The 22663-nt window shown below is 49.6% G+C and overlaps 2 protein-coding genes across 3 annotated transcripts in view; one reads left to right on the forward strand and one right to left on the reverse strand.

Annotated features, from left to right (window-relative positions):
* The window catches only part of LOC119176597 (cell adhesion molecule Dscam1-like), a 716521-nt gene that overhangs the window by 129817 nt on the left and 564041 nt on the right, over positions 1–22663 (reverse strand). For both annotated transcript variants that reach the window (XM_075876101.1, XM_075876100.1), the window contains exons 10-11: positions 19555–19836; positions 14508–14627 (exon numbers count right to left, since the gene is read on the reverse strand). In XM_075876101.1, the coding sequence (XP_075732216.1) occupies positions 14508–14627; positions 19555–19836 (402 nt within the window). The remainder of the gene's footprint in view (positions 1–14507; positions 14628–19554; positions 19837–22663) is intronic.
* Positions 9212–11579, forward strand: LOC142776834 (uncharacterized). Its single transcript, XM_075881190.1, has 2 exons — positions 9212–9943; positions 10031–11579. Exons 1-2 carry the CDS (start codon positions 9212–9214, stop codon positions 11393–11395), a joined length of 2097 nt encoding a protein of 698 aa, XP_075737305.1. The 3' UTR covers positions 11396–11579.

A 22663-nucleotide genomic window follows, 5' to 3' on the forward strand; every position in this document is an offset into this window, starting at 1 on the left:
CAACACTTAAAGGCAGGCCCATTGACGCTCAGTTGCAGTACACGTTTCAGATGTGGCTCACGGTAAACTAATGCTGTAGGACGCAGCCAGTAAACGTAGCGTACGCAGCGTGCAGCACGTTTCACACGTACAGCCTTGCGTGGACTAAACTAAAGCTCTCCATTGTTGTGACACTTTTTCTCACAAAACTAACAAAACTGACGTATTAAATGGTGTCTTATCTATTGATATGTGAGGTTTAACGTCTCAAAACCACCATATGATTATGAGAGAGGCCGTATTGGAGGGCTCTGAAAATTTCGACCACCTGGGGTTGTTTAACGTGCACCCAAATCTGAGCACACGGGCCTATAACATTTCCGCCTCCACCGGAAATGCAGCCGCCGCAGCTGGGAATGATTTCTTATCTTGATACTGCAAAGGAAGTCACGAATTTTTATTATGAGAGCTTGGAAAAAGACGTTACTGTTGAGTAAACCATCAATCGTGTGTTTTGCTCTGTGGTCCTGGCTAGATAGATAAATAGTTAGATAAATAGATAGATAGATAAATAGATAGATAGATAGATAGATAGATAGATAGATAGATAGATAGATAGATAGATAGATAGATAGATAGATAGATAGATAGATAGATAGATAGATAGATAGATAGATAGATAGATAGATAGATAGATAGATATGCTCAAAGTCGCCGAAGTTCGCTAAGAAACGGTTCGCATTTAAAAACAAAACATTAGCCATGGCAACATTTGGGCACGATTTTCAATGGTTGAGGCATATCCTATCACGGGGCCAAGAAATAGGATATACAAACCAGATTTCAGAAGTCTGAGTGTGTTGGCCTGCTTCTTGTTTATTGTGGCGTAGGGGGGGGGGGATTTTTTCCTGGCCATACGATTTTGCGAAAAGCACTAAACGACTCTTTATAAATGTCGACCTCGTTGCGAGTCTCACTATCCGCTACAGCTTGGTACGTGAAATTGCGTGCTATCCGGTGAGCCTGCTCGTTAGGGTTACATCGGAGTGGATGAACTGTCTGTGGTTTAACTCGAACCTCTCTGTGCGCAGAATCGAAGTAGAAACAACGTAACATGAACTAACTGTAGCCAAGCAACGACCTAGAAGCAACTAAATTAGATTTCAGAATCATCCAGTTTCACTGTCTCAACGCTTGTGCTGTTTAGTGAAAGTTTTGCCACTTTTTTTTTCTTTCGCCGCAATTCGAAATGGTAAACTCAAGCTGATCAAAAGCAATCTGGAATTCACCACCTTGACGAGCCTCTTACTTAAAAGCCGATTAAAAGTTGCGAACCTTGTTGAGTTTGAAGACACGTGGTAATATTCTCGTTATCATGACTTGAGCAACGCAGTGGAGTGCCTATACGAATCTTCGGAAATAATATGAGCAGGTAGGGACCTCTTTTTGTCCCGTGGACCCCCTGCGCCTGCGTGTTTCATTTTTCTGAGATGTGCAAGAAATACCTAAGTCTTTTCAGAGAAAATTTTAGCCAATCGAAATGCCAGGAAATCATTTACCAGCTGAGATCAGCGCACGAACGAAAAAAAAAAGCTTTGCGATCTTCTTTATTCACTTATCTTCATTTCTCGTAATGCCCGTAGTCATGTGGTATAGTTTGAACTTCCTGTGAAATCTTCTGCTTCTGACTGCCTTAAGGTCATGTTAAGCTGTCAATGACAGCTTTTTGCTTTGGGAAAGTTCAGAAATAGACAAATTTTTCAAAGTTTAGTAATAGAACGGGCACAGACAAGTGCAAATTAATAAGATATTATAAATGAAGGCCAATCTGAGACAGCTATTACGAACGAACATTTTGGGCCCCCTCATCAGCAAAATAGTCAGCGAGATAAGAGTTCGTAATACAGGAAGTGGCGGTAAATCGACAGCAAAAACGCCGTTAGTAAAGGCCTGTCAAACCAAGAAAAAAATTAGAGTGAGCAGATGAGTGAACTTGGTGCCAGAGCAGATACTAGTTCGAGAGTATTAATTGGAAAGCGTTTTTCATACAAAAAGGGGGGCTTCTTTAGCCAGTCAGAAATTAGAGCCTTGAGGTATGCAGATTGAGACGAGCCACCGTGCTAGAAGCCAGGCCATTACTTTTGTCTGCGAAGGCTTCGCTGGCGTTTAATTGAAGGCAGTGACTATTTCGCGGAGATTACGAGAGTCACTCGCGAGGCAGCCGTGTAGCTCACAAATTGCTTCGTATTGTTTTGTACAAGACGCAAAAAGTAAATTCGTGGGTCCACATCCAAGAAAAAAAAAACACTCTCATCTTTCCGCACATTTACTGAGGCACTATCGATCAGAAGTTTTCACAGAATGAAGGAAAAAAGAACGACTGCTAAAGCGAAGGCCTTTAAACACCAAGATGTTCTTCACAAAAAAACACTTCATAAAAGCATTGTCAGTAAATAATATCGATAAAAAATAAGGTTCAATTATATCACTGAGTGGCCATCGGGCAATGACTAGTAATCCTCACAGTAAAAAAATGTTTCCATGTTCCATTCAGCAATTTTACTTTGTACTAGACTTGTCACTCCCTCCAAATATAAGTAAAGTATCTCATCTTAAGTTAAGCCTCTAATACTGAGGTGTAGCACTGCAAACAACATGTCGCAGGTTTTGAAAAAAAAAAGAAAAAGCACGAAAGTAGTCTCTCTCACGTAACGAGTGGAAGAGCTCCCTGTGTCGGAAGGTGCTTCACCTAACAAAGACCGGATTTGCTGAGGTGTTCCTGCGCATAATCCCCACAATAAGCCGGCGTTCGTTTTCCCGGAATTTAGGCTGTCCAGCTATATATACTGTCTCTCAAAGACCGCCTTTAGATGCAGGTAATCGAGAATTCACTAACCATTATTGCCGGACACCTGCACAATGAGAAACGAAAATGAGGAGCAAGTTTAGTAAGAACAGCAATCACTGTTACCTTTTTCACTATTAAAATGTACGTGACAGAGTTAGAAGCGAGACTCTGGTGAAAGGAGAGTACCTCATTTGCGTTAACTATCCACCGTAGTAGAGCGGTGGTTAGGAATCTCGGCTGCTGACCCGAAAGTCGCGGGTTCGGTCCCAGCCGCAGCGCTCACATTTCTATAGAGGCAAAATGCTAGATGTTTATGTATTGTGCGATCTAAGTGTACGTTGTAAAACACCAGATAGGGTAAACTTTAGGAGCCGTCCTTTACGGTGTCCCCAATTATCATACCATGCTTTAGGAACGTAATACTCCGCATAATATTACATGTGACGCAGCTCTTTGACTAGCCTGTTCAACGCTGTCCCTCCGTCCACACCGCGCTGCCCTAGACGCAGGTGCTTGGGTGGTGCCAAGTAGATCATGCCCTCGCAGTTCGCGCGCGTTGAAGTCACTCTCTCCCTAGTCTGTCGCCGCTCGCCGCGTGTCGTCTCTTTCGCTTCAGCCTGAGGAGGCGAATCTGCACTCGCTCGCGCGTACTGCAAACGTCACGAAATCGGGTACTGCACTAGCGCACCCTCTGTTTTGAAACTCCACTAGCGGAGAAGGAAAAACAAGCGCTGCCCGCACCACGACGCTCTCGTTCAAGGCCACTCAATGCTGAATCACCGCTCGCGCCCAAGCGGATGTGTTCCAATGTGTACTCGCCGGCTCCAAATTTTAATTCGATAAAGTTCAACAGCTATTTTCGCAGAAATGCCAGCATCGGCGTCTTTGGCTCCGCCGCGGTGCTCTAGTGACTGATGTACTCGGCTCCTGTCCCGCAGGTCACCGGATCAAATCCAGACTGCGGCGGCTGCATTTTCGATGGAGGCAAAAATCCTGTAGGTCCGTGTGCTCAAATTTAAGTGCACGTTAAAGAACCCCAGGTGACCGAAATTTCCGGAGCCTTCCACTATGGTGTCTCTCATAATCATATGCTGGTTTCGCGACGTAAAACCCCACATATAAATAATAAATAAATAAATAAATAAATAAATTGGCATCTTTGTGTTTGAAAAATTTACGCTGTTCGTGACTGCAAAATCAAGATGCAAATAACATGAGCAAGCATGTTTACTTCGAGCCACCTAAGTATCTGCCCTTGCATGCTTTCTGCACTTCGCGCCAGGTCCAGTTCATTTTTCTTAGTGAGCGCGTATGTGTGTGGGTGCGTATGTATGTGTGCGTGCATGCGTGTGTGAACAGCTTACAAGTAGTTGAGAAAGCACCGAAAAATTCAACGCCTGGAGTCAGGTAAAAAACTGCCCGTTTCACTTTGTCCAGAACTTCGTCGCCACCAAGCTAGCCCCAATAACACCCCCCTATATGTTCCTGTCTACAATTGGTATTTCCTTGCTATGGTGCTAGCCGACACCTCAAACCTCACTGGGTCACTAGGAACTTTAAGGGCAATCACATTGTCTTTCAGGATATGCCTATCCGCTGTTACAGTTCGGCCCTGCACATTTCCGCCGCATCCCGAAAAACCACTGGTAAAAATGTTCAAAGCTCTCGCCGTCGTCGTGGTGTAAAAAGCGCGTTCAAACACCGAGGAACCGCCGAAGTCTGCACGGATGGCAAGGGAGAGTTTTAGCTGGATTCTATTACCAGGTCGCGCTCCACTGCTTTCTCCTCTCCCTCGCTCGCTCGTAAACCCACCCATCTAAAGCTCTCTAATTATCACGAAGGGGAACGTGGCCGCTTGCTGAGAACGCCTTTACATGCTCGCACACATGTGAGCCTGGAGCCAGGGGCGCATGCATGCGCAGGCGCCGACGTCGTCTGCTCAGGCACCAATCAGCAGCTTGTTTCAAGTGCTGTACCGCCTCTAATTTTGACATTAACAATTAGTAACTGCAACCAAAATATCTGTCACGTCTACCGATCGATGTTACAGACAGAAATCTGGAAAAAGTTCACAATGTACAAGGAGCTATTGCGATTTTTATGCATAACCTCCATAGAAGCGCACGTTAAAGATGGATGGATGGATGGATATGGCTGTACCCTTTAGATCGGGCGGTGGCTAGCGCCACAAAGCCGTAATACTTAATGAACTCAAAACTATATTTATTTATTTTTTCATAAAAAAGTGAGTTTGAGGATTCGTACTTTGCAGTGAAGAGTTTAATTTTCACTCGTGCCTTGACTTTAGCCACCAATCGGATAACCTCCTTCTAGTTAAGTCTACTTGCTTAAAGTCTATTTTGCCCTCTCGGTCCCTAAACCCCAGTGCTTTGAAAAACTCTGCGCCATCATCTTGAACTATAGGGTGAAGCCCTTTACAGAACATTATCAAGTGTTCAGCAGTTTCTTCTTCCTCTCCACACGCACTGCATACTGTGTCTACCCCTTCGTATTTGGCCCGATATGTCTTGGTTCGCAGTACTCCCGTCCTTGCCTCAAGCAGTAGAGAACTACCCTGAGTATTATCATAGATCCTTTCCTTGGCAATTTCCTGCCTAAAAGTTCGATAGATCTCTAGTGCGGACTTCCTAATCATGCCCATTTTCCACATGTCAGTCTCCGTTTCCTTCACTTTCTTCTTAACCAATAGTTCTTTTTGGTTTGGCCACCTGCTGTTTTCTAAGTATTTACCAGTCAACTTCCTGGTTCGCTTCCTCCATTTTGTATCGACATTATTCATGTACAAGTAGCTGGAAACCTTCCTAGCCCAACGCTCCTCCTTCATTTCTCTCAATCGCTTGTCAAATTTTATCTTGCTGCTAGCTTCCCTGCCCTCAAATGATGTCCATCCCATATCACCTTGTACTCCCTGATTTGGTGTATTTCCGTGAGCTCCTAAAGCAAGCCTACCTATTCCACGTTGCTTAATTTCTAATCTTGCTTGAACTTCTGATCTCATGCACAAGACCGCATTGCCGAACGTCAGCCCAGGAACCATGACCCCTTTCCATATTCCTCTCACAACATCATACCAATTGTAATTCCACAGTGCCCTATTTTTCGTCACTGCTGCATTCCTGTTACCTTTAGTGGTCACGTATAATTCGTGTTCCCTCAGGTACTCGGTCCCATTGCTTATCCATACGCCCAGATATTTGTATTTATCTGTTATCTCTAGCGGGACGTCCTGTATCCTAAGCTCACTACCTTCGTTGTCATTAAAAATCATGACTGCTGATTTTTCCTTACTGAATCTAAACTCTAACCTATCTCCCTCATTACCGCAGATGTCCATCAATCTCTGCAAATCTTCCTTGTTGTTGGCCATTAGCACTATATCATCTGCGTACATTGGCAACACGCCGAAAGCGTCATCTGGTGAGCTTTGGCGTAAACCGCATTCCTCCGTGACGCTATCACGTCCCCCTCGCCCGCTGGAACGGCCGGGGAGTTTCTCCTCCTCAAATTTTCTTCGCTGCACTATTCGCTGCACTCTGCAAGACTGTACCAGCCTTGCAGAGTGCAGCGGTTTCCCCACCCTCTTCTGGGAGCCAGTGCAAGCAGACCACAACCACGGGGCCTTCTCCCACGCCCCATACTGCCCTCAGACATGCAGCTGCCCCTACCACTGAGACAGTTGACCATGAGGGATTCCAGACAGTCTGCTCTAAGGCTGCCCTTCGTCGTACCAGGAACCTGACTTCAGCAGCCCTTCCTGTAGACCCTGCGGTGAAGGGGACAGTGCTCTACTGGCCTGCTTCTGCTGGAGACTCGTTCCGGAACTGCCCCAGACTGACCATAGCCCAGGCACTCTCGCTGCACCCGGGAGTCGCTGCGATCCGGGTGAACCAACACCACATTGTGGTAGCAGTGGACGTGACTTCCCAGGAATGCCTTGTTAAGCTCTTGGCCCTCACAGAGCTCAAGGGCATACCAGTGACCGCCAGGCAGCCTGCAGACCGCCGAACCAGTATGGGATTCATCCACGGTGTGGACGGCGACGCTGCTGACGAGAACTTGCTGTCCGGACTCCAGTCAGCTGTACGGGTCCTTTCGGCATCAAGAGAAAGCCGAACCGTCACGCTGCGCTTCGAGGGCCCAGTTCCCCCAGACCACGTGACACTGTTCCGAGTACGCTTCCCAGTCCGACCAGCCAGACGACGACCACTCCAGTGTAGGCAGTGTGGCCGGTACGGCCACTTGAGGGAGACCTGCAACTGGCCAGACAGCTGCATCCGTTGCGGCCGGTTTCACCCAGGAGAGTCGGACTGTCAGCATCTCCGTTGTGTGAACTGCGGGGGCCCTCATCGTGCTGACACACCAGACTGTCCTCGCTGGCAGGAGCAGAGACGAGTGGCTACCATCATGGCCTCTTCGACCACAGCCCTCTCCAGACGAGCAGTTGCGGCAGTTGTAAGGGAAGAGACGAGGGAGGTTCGGTCCTATGCCAGTGCAGTGAAGGGCCACGCGGCATCAGCCAGACCAACCCCAGCACCACGCAACCTCCGCCGGCCAACCCCTGCAGTTGTAACCAACACTCCAGCTGAGCCTGCAGCCCCGGCCGCTCCCGTTGTCCGACCTCCTGCTCAAGTCTGCACGCCCGCAACCGCCACTCCCAGGGCCCAGACTGCTGAGACCTCTGCCCCAACGCTTCTAGTGGAACAACTTCTGGGCCCCCTTCTGCTCTCCTTGCAGGCAGTCTCTGCTTTGCTTCCACAAGAGCACCCGCTTCGTGCCATCTGCCTGCAGGCAGGGGCTTGGCAACAGAACAACCAGCTTGGCTAGTCCTCCCACCAGGCAACGTCAGCCCCGACGCCCGAGCGTCCTCCAGTGGAACGCCCACTGGCTGCGACCACGGAGAGACGACCTCGCACAACACCTGCTCCACAACGACTATGACGTCCTTGCACTCCAGGAGGTCTATGCCCAGGCAGAGCAGCTCCGACTTCCAGACTACATCGGCTACAGCACCCGGACCAGCTGCACCCTGACCGACTGCAGTGCTGCCCCTTGCCTGGACGACAACCACCCACAAGGACCTTCCCGCTGTGCCATCTACGTCAAGCGGGACCTGCTGCAGGCGGAGGTATTCGTGGCCGACCTGGCCGGAGGGCCCTTCGAGTGCTGCGCCGTCCGTGTCCGCCTCGACGGTGTTGACACTGCGGTGGCCAGCGTCTACATCAGACCAAAGGAACCATGGGACCCCGGGTGTCTTCGGCAGCTTGCGCACCAACTGGGGAAGGACTTCCTGCTGTGTGGAGACGTCAATGCTCACCATCCAGCTTGGGGCGGCCGCAGGACCGATGTACGAGGGCGAGAGGTGCGAGATGTCGTCTTGCAGCTGGGCCTGGTGATCCTGAACACAGGGGCCGTCACCTACCTGCGTCGCGGAGCCAACAGCACCACCACAGCCATAGACCTCAGCGTGGCTACGGAGGGTTGCCGGTACGCCTGGACACCGTTCCCGGACACTTGGGGTTCGGACCACCTGCCCATCCTTCTCACCCCTTACCGAGGCAAGGCCCCCAGGGATCGAGAGTACCGTGTGGTAGAATGGCGGGTATACCGGCAGCTGCTCAGGCTGGCCACCGCTGACAAGGACCTCATGCAGCTGGTGGCTGACAATGCCCGGGCTGCAACCGTTGCTGTTAAGACGCAGCAAGGGCAGCCTGTTCCAGACATCCGGCACCTAGCCTTGAGAGCAGCACGGAGGCGGGCAGAACGGCAGGCTCTGAAGAAGGGACAACCAGAGTTCTGGACAGTGTTCCGGAAGGTCGACGCTGCCTGCAGACGCCACGCCCGAGCGCGCAGGAAGCAGGGCTGGGTGGGCGTCTGCGCCTCCATCGACCGATCACGAGATGGCACCAAGGCCTGGCGCCTGCTGAAGTGCCTGCTGATGGTGCCACGGCCGTTCAACCAAGTGATGTCCCTGGCCGTCCACCTTTCCATCCAGGCAGCGGACCTGGCAGAACAGCAGCCGACCAGTTTTCTGCGAGGGACATTGCCCAGCTGCCTGCTGCACCTCCCCTTGCTGCGCTGCAGTATCCTGACACTTGCCACCATCCTGGGTGGACAGCTGCAGAAGTACAAGAGCTGTGCTGCGAACCCATCAGGAAACACGAGTTGGAGGCTGCCCTTGCAGGATCGAAAAGACGAAGTGCCCCGGGAGCTGATGGTGTCACCTTCCAGATGCTCCGTAACCTGGACGGAGCTGGCCGCCAGCACCTGCTCGGGTACTACAACGACGTCTGGAGCAGTGGGGTCCTACCGGAGTCATGGCGCACTGCGGTCGTCGCCCCGATCCTGAAGCCCCGGAAGAAAGCCATGGCCCTTTCCTCATACAGGCCAGTCTCTCTCACCTCGGCACCCTGCAAGGTGCTGGAGAAGGTGGCCTTGGAGCGACTTGAGTTGATTGCTGGCCAACTCGAGTTCTTCCCAGAAGAACTGACTGGCTTCAGGCGCCACCGGTGCACAGCTGATTCCATTTCCGACGTCGTCGCCACCCTTGAGGATGCCAAGAGCTGTGGTGACGTGGCCATGCTGCTCCTGCTGGACGTGGAGAGTGCCTTTGACAGTCTCCCACACGAGGTCGTCGAGACGTCTCTGGACCGACTTGGTGTTCACGGGTGCCTCCGCAGCTTCGTGACTGCCTTCCTGACCGGCAGGACCTTCCGGGTTCGAGTTGGCAAGGAGACCAGCAAACCCAGAGACATCACCGCAGGTGTACCGCAGGGCTCCGTGCTGAGCCCCTTCCTGTTCAACCTGGCGATGGCAGGACTCCCCGCTTCTCTTCCGACAGGCACCAGGTTCGCGGCCCGCTGCTCTGTCTACGCCGACGACGTGGCACTCTGGGCCCGGGGACCGAGGCGGTCCATTACAGCCATCAGGACGTCACTGCAGGTGGCCTTGGATGCGGTGTCCGCCTACCTGAGTGGCATCGGACTCAAGGTCTCCGCAACCAAGACCGAGGCCCTGCTGATCCACCCGCTGGCCGCAGCACGACGCTACGTGAAGCAGCTGAGAGTGGGCAACCGCAACCTGCCTTGGAAGCTGACAGTGAAGTACCTGGGGCTCACCATCGACCACCGTCTCACCTGAGTCCCAGCTGCCAAGGTCGCCTGCACACAAAAACGGCGAGCCCAGGCAGCCATCAGCAAGCTGCAGCAGCGTGGACACGGCTGCTCAACCAAGCTGGCACTTCGACTCAACCAGGCTTCAGCGTCCTCAGTCCTGCTGTACGCCTTTCCACTGGTGGACCTGACGCCTGCCAGGAGACTGGACCTGGAGGGACATCACAGGAGTGCAGTGAGGGCCATCCTGGGGCTCCCCAGGTACTCCCCCGTGGCAGCGACCCTGGCCGAGGCTGGAGAGTGGCCCCTGTCTCTGCACATGCTCCAGCGTGCTCTGGGGCACGTAGACCGCCTACACCGTGCTGCCGATGGCAGAACCCTCCTGGAGCGACTTCGCAGCCAGCCGAGGTCACGGATGGGTGGTCTCTGTGCACTCTACCACCAGATGGTCCCGGACCCGCCAGTCCCGGTGGCCCCTCCACCACCCCACCACCAGCCGCCTGAGGTCCACCTGCACCTGGACGGGGTAACCAAGCGCCGAACACCTGCTGCAGCACTGCAACAGACCACCGTCTCCAAGCTCCAGCAGCAACTGGCAGGGTGGCTCCAGGTCTTCACTGACGGATCCGTCATGCCAGACGGTTCAGCGGCGGCCGCCTGCGTCATCCCATCCCGGGCCATCAGCAGGCAGTGCCGACTGCCCTTCCCGGCAAGCTCGACGGCTGCGGAGCTGGCAGGGCTACACCTGGTGGCGGACCTGCTGGCCGAGGACGTTCCCGCTCAACCGGTCGCAGTCCTGTGTGACAGCAAGGCAGCCCTGCAGACACTGGCCAACCATCGGCGTGCCGGGCTCACGGGGAGTCTCCTGGCAACCAAGTACCGGGCCCTAGCAGCAGCCGGGACGTCCGTCTCCTTCCACTGGCTGCCCTCTCACGTGGGCATAGCTGGCAACGAGGAGGCGGACACGCTGGCCAAGGCAGCACATCAGCTGGGAACCCCCATCACCCAAGCCGTGGCGGTGAGAGACTACTCGCAGGCCCGTATCAAGAAGCTCCTCGCCTCAGTCCACCGAGACCAGAGGGTGGCCAATGGGCGGGGACCCAGGCGTCTTCCTGAGGCAGGCCTAACCAGGAGAGAACGAGCCAACCTGCTGCGGCTGCGGACCGGATGCGTGTGGACTGCGGCCCGCCGCTACCTCAAGGGATGCAGCGCCTCCCCAGCCTGCAGCCGCTGTGGCAACCCCGAGACCCTCGAGCACCTCCTCTGTGCCTGCCCTGCCTTGGCCCAGGAATGCTCGAGGGTCACTGCAGCCTACCGGAGACATGGCCTTCCTGCCACCACCCTAGAGCACCTACTGTTCCCATCTCGTCCCCATCTACCAGCACTCCGGAGCCTGGTGGAGTTCCTGGACGAGACGGGAATCGTGGCCTACCGCTGAGGATGGGGCCCTTGCCACCCCTACCCTTGCTTCTGGACTGCCGCTTCTGTTGATGATGACCGTTCCACTGCTCAATTAATCTTTCCTCTTCTTTCCACTTTTCTCCCTTTTCCCTTCCCCGCAGGCACTGCGCCGTGCTCCCGACCGGGTTGCAGAAATTAGGTGCCTTTTCTCATCTTCTAACCACTACGACCACCACCACCAAATATTCTTGCTCCGTGCTTCAGCCTCTCCACCGCTTGCAATGTTGGAGGAGTCGCTGTTTACGATTGGAGTCCACGTTCGCTGCGCGCGTTTAACCGTAGACCTGGAAAAGCGATCCGCAACCTCTCGAGGACACTCCTGCTCCGAGTGCGTTGCCGTGCGCGTCGGCGACGTCGCGATCCTTGCGTTGTATTCCGCTCCCAACCTGCCGAAGAAACAGGTTCATCGCTGTCTGGAGGAGACGCTGACTGATTGCGGCGAGGCGTGTCGACGTTGCGGGAGACTTCAACATGGACGTCAACGGAGGAGTAGGAGAATGCCTCGTCGTTTACATGCGCCACGTGCACTCGCTGAAGTGCGTGTCGGTGGAACGGAAACTACCCATCACGATAAGGAGAACGTGCATCGATGTGCTCTTTGGCAACTTCGACGTCGAATGTCTGCAGGAACCTCTCAGCTTGCACTTCAGTAATCCCAAGGCCGTGGTAGTCAAGGCGAAACGCGTGCCAGCTCCGGACCAGCACCCGTATCTACGCTGAAGAAACCACAAGACCTACGCTAGCCATCGCTTCCATCTAATCTTCCAGCGCTCACCGCAGCCCCCACGTTAGCGCAGTTGAACCCGCGACGCCACCCGTGCGCAACGCTGCTGCTTTGCATCCCATCAGGGTTTCCTTTGTGAAGATAGCGTTAATTTTTTAATTATCTAGGGCCTTTGGTGGGTTCGGTAACGCAGTGATGACCACTGGGGGCGAAGTAAGGGCCTCATGCCAGTCCGTATCAGCCGTACCACCTCAAACATGAAAAGGCAGTGAAGTAACCGTCTTGATAATACTGCCAGCCATGTAATCCACTGTTTAATCCAGACGGCACGCTTAAGATCTCAAGGGCCGTAAGTACTTTCCAGACAACTAAACACTGCAAACGGCATTCTTAAAAACGTGAGAATGATTGAATAAAGCGTGCTAAATCAGAGCGTGGAATGGTGAATTTGATTACTGCGCTAACATCCTCCAGCTGGACTCGGCTTTCAGGCATTTCTCTCTTGCTACAAGTTGCTTTCCTAAAAAAAAAGACTTATTCAGCCTTTAAAATAATAGCTTTTGGCACGCTGCAAGAAATGTAAGCAGTTGCCGAGAGAATACAAATTATCGCATGTATGTGCCACTATACGTGCGCCCACAGAACAATCGAGATGAAAAACCTTGGGCACACGGAGTTTCACTAGAATCAACGTTTATTTTTTCCCCTTTTTTTAACTGACCGCTTGTCGACATGTCTGCTAGGACATATCGTGCAAGGGCTTATTAGGACAAAAGTCTTCGAGGCCTCATAAAACACGGAAGTTGACCATCAGTGGAGTCCACACAAATGATGCGCCCAGTGAAGACATGATATCATGATGACTCACTTATTGCCAAAGTTTGCAGCGTCGCCATCACCGCCATTACCGATTTAGCCAATGCGATGATGCAACATGCAACCTCGTTATCCGAAGGTTGCAGTTTGCGGTTGCAGGCTTGGTCCCTGCCTACGGCAGGTTGTCTTTTTGTTCACTATACCACAAATATTTCAATGCACTTTAAACAGTACAATTACAGCGTCCCCTATACCTTTCTTCGCCTCATTGTCTGTGTGTGAGTGAGTGATTTTAAATGAAAAGAGAAAAGTGAGCCCCGTAACTGTCCCTTAGGGGGAGGACACCTCAACAGTAGCTCATGAGGGGGAGTAAAGGAGGGGTTAAAAGAATAGGATTAAAAGATAAAGAGATGGAGAGATGAAGGAGAGAGCAAGGCGCAGGGACAGCAAACGACAGAAAACGACGGAAGAGAAGAGGAGATAGGAAAGATGGACACGGTCGCAGGTGTCCGAGGATGGGGCACCACTCGGCGAGAGCTCTTGTCGGCGTCAAGAGATGGCGTATAGGGCGAGCCCAATCGGCCAGAGCTGCGCTGACGTCGGAGATCGCGGGGCACAACCGGTCGGCATGAAATCCAGAGAGCGAGTGTGCTTCATTGTCTGTTAATTTTCATTAGAGTGTAGAAGGGAGGTGTAGGGAGAACAAACAGTGCTAGTCTACATCCGAGAAAAAGACACTCTAACGGCTATAAGAACAAAAAAGCGGGCCTTCAGAACTTCTCTTTAAAGGCTTTACGATCTGGAGCGTCTTTTTTGAGCCGTATTTGACGAAGAGAAGCGTCACAGGTGGCTCATTTATGCAAACTCAAAGTGGGCGTTTTCAGACAAGCGGGTCAGAGCATTACCATTAATCCAAAAAAAAAAATGCGCCAGCAGCTTTGTCAACAACACTTCTGTCTATACGCTCAGAATAATTGCTACCGGTAACTCTGCAGAAAAAGATGAATAAAAAGACAAACATGCCCCGAGCAATCGCTGTCACAATTTTAGATGAATTCTGAAGCTTGGCGGGATCAATCCCATTAAAATGAGCTTTTAGTCACGCCAGACAAGTGAGGCTTGTCACTTTGCCCCTGAAAACTCGCTACTGACAGGCGCGGGTGATAAGTCAGTGCCCATGTCTTCCATGCCGTAGCTGAACTGCCGCTTACTTATGGGATAGCGGAGTTTCTGGAGGCTGTCAAAATTACGTGCGCTAAGTATACCACTTTTCCTTTCAAACGTCAACCGAAAGTCGTGTTCGGACGCGCTTTAGTGCTTTTCGCGCATTCCCAGATTTTCAAATTCTACTGTGTCCCAGAAATATTGCCCAAAGTGGCGGTAGCAACAGGTGCACCGATTATACTTTAAGTTAGATAACTAAAGTTGGCATTTCAATACTAGTGGATCATTTCGGGTGTGCTCGCTCACCCCGTTTTCAGCGCACATGGGTGCCAGCAGACTTATTCTGAAAGGCTAGAAGAGAGCAGTGCTTTGCGAGTGTACTTACCAACAGCGTACTTCCAGCGCACCACGGGATGCGGTTCGCCCTCGGCTTGGCAGTCGAACGTCACAGAGGAGCCCACGACAGTCGACATGTCCGATGGCCGTATCGTCCAACGTGGAAGCGCTGCGAATATTGAACGAGAAATTGCCCTAAACACGCTACACAAAACAATGAGCGATCGTAGCTGAGTCATATAAAAAAAACATAAATTCAAGTTGTTTCGCGGCATAGCAAGCAAGGGTCTGAACACCTGCCAGGTGGCGTAGCTGTGCGCGCTTTCAATTTTTAGTCGGCGCCTCTAACAGTCACCTAAAGAAGGCCACTGAAACGCGGGTTTATTATTATTATTATTATTATTATTATTATTATTATTATTATTATTATTATTATTATTATTATTATTATTATTATTATTATTATCAGCCCGCTTCCGGTAGTTCGCGGTCACTAGTGTGGCGTAGCTTTCTTGAAAGGAAAGTGGCCAGCGCCGGGTTTCAAAGGAAGGAAACGCGAGCAAGTCAGATGATGATCATTGTTGTGTGGCAGAAGAACTACTACCCGAATTCTCCACGTTTTTTTTTTTTTTTTTAGAGGGAGTGTTTTTTACTGAAGGTAACAGCGTAGCAGATGACGCTTGCATGGGCGATAGTTTTGTGTGGAAATGCATACATAGCAGTCGGTATCGCAGGTGCATTATGTGCATTCGTTGCTTGAGCTATGCAGTTAAATATGCGGGAGCGTACATTAGTTCACATTTTTGATTTGTTGATTTCACAGTCCCTGGATCTCCCTTTTTTCCTGAGCTCCTGCATTAAAAATCACGTAGAATTTGTGGCAATGTGGTTTACATTGTCGTTCTAAAATATAAGTGTACATAGGGAGGACTGGACCCTGTATAAATAACGAAGAAAGGGACATGTATAGTGGCAAATTATGAGCACGCAAAATCTCGGCGGCTCACTACAAACAAACGGTGCAAATGCTCCCCTCTCAGAAGTAGAAGAATGTAGTGAGAAAAGTGAAAAAAAAAACAATAAATGGAGAGATCCGACACTCATTGCAAACGAAAAGAGGCGACAAATGCATAAGCGTTCACTCTATTTCGCTCCTAGAAGCCGATTCAAGGTTCAGAAGGTACCCCGAAAAAGTATGTTGTATTCACCTTTAGCGTACCCACGCGTCCCGATTTTGCCATCACCCACGCTTATCACCACGTGCAGTCTTGTTCAGCAAGCTAAGCCAGTGCCCCCCCCCCCCCCCCCCACCCCAGTATGCCCTCCAGCAGAGAGCAGAGTCGCACATAGGCCCGTCATAAGATTCAACGGCTGTGCAGTGAAGCCACTTGTTGCGCACACAGGAGACAAATACAGTGCTATGTTTTGTGGACCTTTTAACCTTTTAGTCGTGGCGACATGCCGTGCACTACAAGCACGCATTGAGGAAAATGGAGCTTTTGCTGCGAAACACGATATCGCTATTTATCTTAGTGGATCGCGTGCGTGGATAAAACGACGCGTACAACAATCGTAGGTCATTCGGCCGATCCCGGGAACAGTACAGGGCATGACTTACACCCACAATAAATGTGAAATAATTCATTGAAACCTTAAAGTGTATCAAATGTGCCCTGAGTGAAGAGAATGCATTTTGCATTTATTGAAGCTGCATATGTCTAGGCTCTAACCAGAAATGTGTTTGTTTATCGAGTCGCATCCACAAAGAGTTTCACAGCGGTCAGCAGGTCCGAGCCCCACATCCTTCTTATGCATGCTACGGTCAAAAAGCTCAAACATTTGCTTGTTACAGTGTCAGCAGCTTTTAACGAAAAAATGGTGTGAATATATTCAGAATGCACACAAAAGTTTCTCACTTTGCGACAAGGCAAGAAGTACTTCTACTGAAAGGTGTTTGAAAGAAACTTCACGAACGTATGGTTGGACCATCAGGTGAGTGCATTATGGCCTCCGACGGCAGCTGAAGCCGTCGCCAAAGATTGCACGTGCGGCTATGGGGACAACCACTAACAAAATGTCAATAGCCATCATTCGCACCTGCTTGAGAGTTCGGAAAAATAATGAGAATGGAACTAACAGAAACACGTCGGCGCCACGCCGTCATGTCCGTAAAAGTGGCTTTACGGCGACACAATTGAACATTTCACGTCCTTTTGCACCACGCGACGGCACTCGCAGAATAGCGGCGAGAGCAGCGCAAATGAAAGTAACGCTCACCTCTGACACACGCAGTACTGTGTATGACGTGCGGAGATATTAAAATCTACTCAAACATGAGACTCGGCATATACGTGTCGCTTCAGCGGCAAGACCATTTCATCATCTGGCGCACCGTGTTATCTTTGTTGAAGGGCGCCCAATGTCGCGTTGCACACGATAGCAACATAACCACTCCATAGACAAACTGCGTATGTGCAGGGCCACGCGCTGGCATTGGTAGGCGTCGCTTATAAGATTGTGTGTCACGAGCACCCAGCGTGCTCAAGACTACATAAATGCATCCACTGAGAAGTTGAAAGAGTTCGTAGTTTGTGCTTAACTCTTTATTGCTGTGGTGTCGCAGCCGTCTAGCACGAGTTTTCTGCGCAACACAATCATGAATGGTATTTAAATAAACTAGAGGGGTCCAAGAATGCTACCTCACAAAACAATGGCATTTGTGCGTTAAAAAAAGGTGGTTCTTCGCTGTTGAAGATCCATTGATTCGGGTATTTTAAATAGGAAGTAAAAAACATTCTAAAAAGACTGCTGTCATCGCATATGAAATTCAAGGTGGAAACGAAAGGACAATGCGGGGAAAAAAATTGCTCTTTTTGGCTCAGGGTTCAAAGTCCGAGCCACAAAGAAATGCCAGTATTGCGGCCACGGAAAGGGTATTTGAACACGACAAAAATAAATACAAAAAAAGAATGCAAGGGAATGACAGCTTTTGAAATTGAGAAAGCGAAATGGAAGGTTGAGCAGCAGATTGCTCAAGCTGCGTGTGTTATCTTGTTTCGCAAAGCCACTTGCACGCACACAGGCCAAAATAAACAAAGGTCCGGACACTTTTGCGCGGCACTCGTAGCGGAGATTCGAACACGCACCGCGTTTGCGAAAGGCGCTCGAACGGGGCCTGCCTGCTTGCTCTATCGGCGTCGATGACTCTGACGGGGATGACAAAGAAGCATCGCTCGGGAGCCGACTGGCGACGCGACAAAAGCGAGGGGGACTGCGCCTCGTGGAGCGCAAACCTTGCAAAGGAACGGGACGAGAGAAATAAATGACAACACAAGGCGAGGTGGGGTTCGGAAAACAGAGCTGCTGCTGCGGCGATGAATGTTTGATGTCGCGTGCAGTCCCTTTGCGTGCGCCTTCTTGTACGCCATTTCCAGCTTCTGCATTTTATTCTGTTTTTTGCACTGTTTTTTACTCGCACGTGCGTGTGCCCTCATTTGGTTCACAGCTACGCAAAAAGCTGTTTTTCTCGCAATCAGACATTGCGTTATAGGCGGCAGCTTTGAGCTTGATAACAAGAAAGAAAAAAAGATTGCCGAGTGTACTTTTGGCGAGGAATGCGTACAGACCTAATACAGAATGCATACAGGATTAGGGCGAGGAATGCATACAGACCCAATATTCAAAAAACGCAAAACATAGCCAACATAATCCACGTTTTCTACTTATCGCCATATTTAGTATCGTTTCTACTTAGTATTGCCATAGCGAGACTAACAATGATTAACAAGTCGTCCACGAAGTTTCCACCAATTAAAAAAAAGCATTTTTGCCCTAATTTATGATTGAGCGAGTGGCATTTACACCAAATATTGTTGAGGGTAACCTTTATTTATTTTCATTTTAAACTGTGACACGGCGCAGCTCAAGTTTGAGGGCTTGGACCCGGCGGAAACGAACTCGGATGGGAGCAAAACGTAAAATCACTCGTGTACCTAGACTGAAGTCCGAATTATTTTATTGCTATACATATTTGCTGTGTGGCATAATACCTGGTGTGTGTCATATGTACGCCGTGCGGCCTGTGTTGCACGGGACTTGAACGTGTGTATTGTGGAACTCGTGATCATGCACCAAGCGATCATAGCTGGTCGCCACATTGCAGCAGAGGCCGTCTTGCAGTAGAAGACTGAACGGAACAAGTTGGCAAGTAGCATGGGCACGTCACGTCCAGCGGTAAACGTGACTAATTACACGTTAGAACAAGAGTTCGTGTAAGGAACCTCCCGGCACGAAGCACAACTTCCTCGCCCCTGGTAAGCTGCGGGCTGGGGATGGGGTAGACACACGTTGGAATAAGACTTTGTTCTGCCGCATGAAATTTTTCGGGCACCACATGAGACGATGAGTGGAGGTGGGAGAATGGAGGGAAAATCTGGTCTGTATACGAGGGTGATGTGCCTGATGGTCGACAGACTTGTTGTGAGGATTCGCCGCATGGCATTGAATCTATAGCTTACCTTGACGCAAGCACCTCTTACTATTCATAGTGCGTACAGCCTGGTACATTTACGCTGCCTTGTGATTTTTGAGTTCTTGAAGAGCCGCTGAAGAATATGTGAATGTATTAAAGCTAATATACACGTAGCATCTTTAACAGCCTCAATGTAGGCATTTCTAGCTTGTCGAAGTTAACTCAGGGTTGCCTGGCCGTCGTTTTCGGCTAATAAAGTAGTATGGAAGCCGATCACTGATGCGTGGGTGCTCTGTTTTTTTATGGTCTTCAATTGTCATCTCTACGTAAGCACAGTGTATATAATTCTCGACGGAAGACCACATTATTTTGCAATCGTTTTTATGTTTCTCGCAAATATATACGTGCACATATTTCTGCACAGTGTAAGCACACATACGTATACTATATACAGACACGTATGTATTAACCGACTGGCGTGGAAATGAACTCTCCAAGGAATGAAAAAAAAAGACATGTACTGTGGCAATGGTATCAACGAAAGAGCAGCGTTCTACCTTCAGGTGTGCGGAGGAGTGGAAAACGTATGAAAATAACACTAGCCATAAGGGCCTGCTCCCCTCACCTCTGACGAACATGTGAGCGGTGTGGTTTGTGGAGGCAGCAGCGTTCGCGGCCGTGCAGGTATAGTCGCCCGAATGGTGGCGCGCCACCTTGTCGATGATGAGGTTGGAGACGAAGTCGCTGATGGGCACCACCTGCACGTCGGGCCCCAGGTCGGGCCGGCCGTCCTTGAGCCAGCCCATGGTGACCGGCGGGTCGCCGTCGAGCAGAGTACACGTGGCTGAGCTGCGCATGCCCTCTTGCAGCCGTTCAGGAAAAGAGAACGGGCTGATCACCGGAGCAGCTGCAGAACGCAACACCACACTGTGAGTGCTATAGCACTTGAACTAGGAGGAAAAGTGCGCAAAACATGGCAGTCACAAGAACCTTAAAAGCTGTCGACGAGTAACTGAAGCTTGTGGGACGAGTAACTGAAGCATGGCGTTATGCGTTAATGATGGGCCCGCCAACTGAGAATTGTCTTGCGTCCCCCTTAATTTATCTCAACTTTTATTGGTTCTGATCATTGTCGCCGCGCAAATCTCTTGAACGAAGACTTGCAATTTCTATAAACTTGCTGTGCTTGCTGGCCGACCTCTATTCGAAATTTTCCATGTACCAAACGGGTAGATCAAGGGTGTGCGCTCAGAGTTTAGCTCCATTTGCATAGTCTACTGTAAAGAGTAAAAATATTTCTCCGCCTAGCGTGCTATGCCAGTGCCAATGAATAGGAAAGAAAAAAAATCTGTTCTATCTTCATTGCACCCTTGTATTGTACTAGTCACCACCATTGCAGTTATCGCTCCTTGTAGTCCAGTCACCGCCGGGTCCCTCTTACGCTCTTATTGATATATGTAGACAATCGCTTACCTGTACGCGAAAAGAAAAAGGCAGATTGATACGAGTGAAACGGCTACAATTACGTCAGAATCAAAATATTTACGTTGTCATGCTCGACTGTAACGAGAGTACATATATATAAAAAAGAAACACGACGAAATTGTTTAGCCGTCCCTCAAATTTTAGAGTAATCAAGAACGTAAATATTCTTGAGTGTTGTTTGTGGGATGCCAGTTGTCAGAAGGAGACATCTATGTCATCATAAAGTTTGCCAGTAGGAGTGTGCATCAATGAGCGGGGTCATCCGTACGCGCACTCAATGCATCAGCGCAATCGCACTATCGTAAAAACCAGCATAATAGCCAGTATATGTAGACGCTTTCGAAAACACGAGCCAATGAACTCTCCAGGTTTAATGTGTTTGGTTCACCTAACTTTCCGAAGTAGTTTAAGTTTTACTTCCCTGGAACAAAAGTCTAGCCGCACGCCACAGAATAGCATGAGCTCTCCATAAATGTAAAGTCGTTGCTATGCTTTTTGTGCTTTACGATCGCCCGCCGACAAGCTCGGCTGTTGACAGAATTGAAGTAGTTTCTCGTGTTCTGCCCTGCATCAATATTACTCTTCAGTCCGCAGCAGCGTCCGTGGGATGCTACAAAGAGGCCGGGTTGATTGAATATTCGCGTTTTCGGCAAATTCAAATATTCGGCAGACATGCGTTTGTTGAGGGCATACTATATTGGAATGTCTGACTCGTCGCTGGTAGAAAAGAAAAAAAATAAGTGAAAACCTTTAAATACATGCGTCGCTGTATTTCATAGGTATTCGCCAAACTATGCGTCACGGCAGACCTCTACAACGTGAGTTGGCTGAATGTCAGGTCCATAAAATATGACACGCTACCGTCTCGGTATAGTTACGAAATCAAGATGCATTAGGTGGGTTGCTATTTTTTGTTCTGCATATAAGTTTCTGATGCGTACTTTCACCCAAAAAGTTAAAAAGACTGAAACGCCGGCTTCTTGCAAAAAGTTGACAATGCAGTCCGCAGGAAGTCAAAGAAATTTTTCTATGAAATCTCGAAAGGAAATTTTGCGGTATTAAGCTATTTGGAAAGTAACTTGAAGAGTTGTTACAAAGTAGGAGTTTGACGTCTATATATTGAGATAGAAGGGAACAATCTTCTGATGTGTCTCAGTGCTAAAATACTGCAACGTGCTCAGAAAAACTACACCCTGCAGCCTTTGGTGCATGATTTTCATGAGAGACCCTTCTTTTCTATCGGTGTCTATGGCCTTACATTTGCCCTTTCAATTACACATTACTTTACTCCTACGGTGCGCAAACAGCATGTTGAGTTTTCGCCGACTATTGCGAAAAGCAGTTCTCAATGCAATTTTCCTGAAGCTGCCGAAGACGTCGTAGTTTTCTCTATAGTGTTCCCTACATCTAGATGCCAACGTCGAAGTTTTGCCTCACACTGCTACAACCTAACCACACAACTACAGCATAAACACAACTTTATGATTTGATTTCGGTTTCTTCGAGTTACCACGAAGTAGCAACGTCTCAGACGAAAACAAAAAAAAAAACAAGAAGAACCTAGGGATACACTTTTTTGAGATGATTCACGGAGGAGAACTGTGCCGGGAAGGGCCCACGTGATGAGCTACGCATGTTCAGGCCTTATGTATATTAACGCTCACGCCTTTACTGCACGAAATATGTACGTTATGTCAATTACTATAGCTTAACTTGTTCCAATCGCACTATAGTGGGGATCAATTGTCAGAGAGTCAGCCGCCACGCGGTAATGCGACTTTCTATACAATTCCCGTAGGATCGGCGAGGGTGGCGCTGAGGGTGTGTTGGGTGCTTCGAAGCGTGCTCTGCACCCATAGGGTGCAACAAATAAAAAAAATTAAGAAGGTGACTGTGCATGATAAAAAAAAATATTTTTCGAGCGTGACTGGAAAATGCCACGTACTTGAACACTGCCACCTCTCTAGCGTATTAAAGGAGTACTGACACGAATTTAAATATTTCGGGATTGCTGCTCCAAGAACATTGGTTTCGAGAATTTGAAGTACTGTGGTGCGTGTAAATGCATAGCATATATTTTAATACCACTACCGCAAAAATTGCCGCCGTATCCATAAGGTGGATGATGTCAGAGGAGGTTGCTCGGAGGTTAACGGGACGTTTCTTAGCGAGACCATTTCTGTAGGAAGGCTTGTTAACGAGCCGGTACATGATGTGTACGTGGAAGGCATCGTTGTTGGGCACGTTCC

The sequence above is a fragment of the Rhipicephalus microplus genome, chromosome X, assembly GCF_043290135.1.
Source record: "Rhipicephalus microplus isolate Deutch F79 chromosome X, USDA_Rmic, whole genome shotgun sequence".
Lineage (NCBI taxonomy): Eukaryota > Metazoa > Arthropoda > Arachnida > Ixodida > Ixodidae > Rhipicephalus > Rhipicephalus microplus.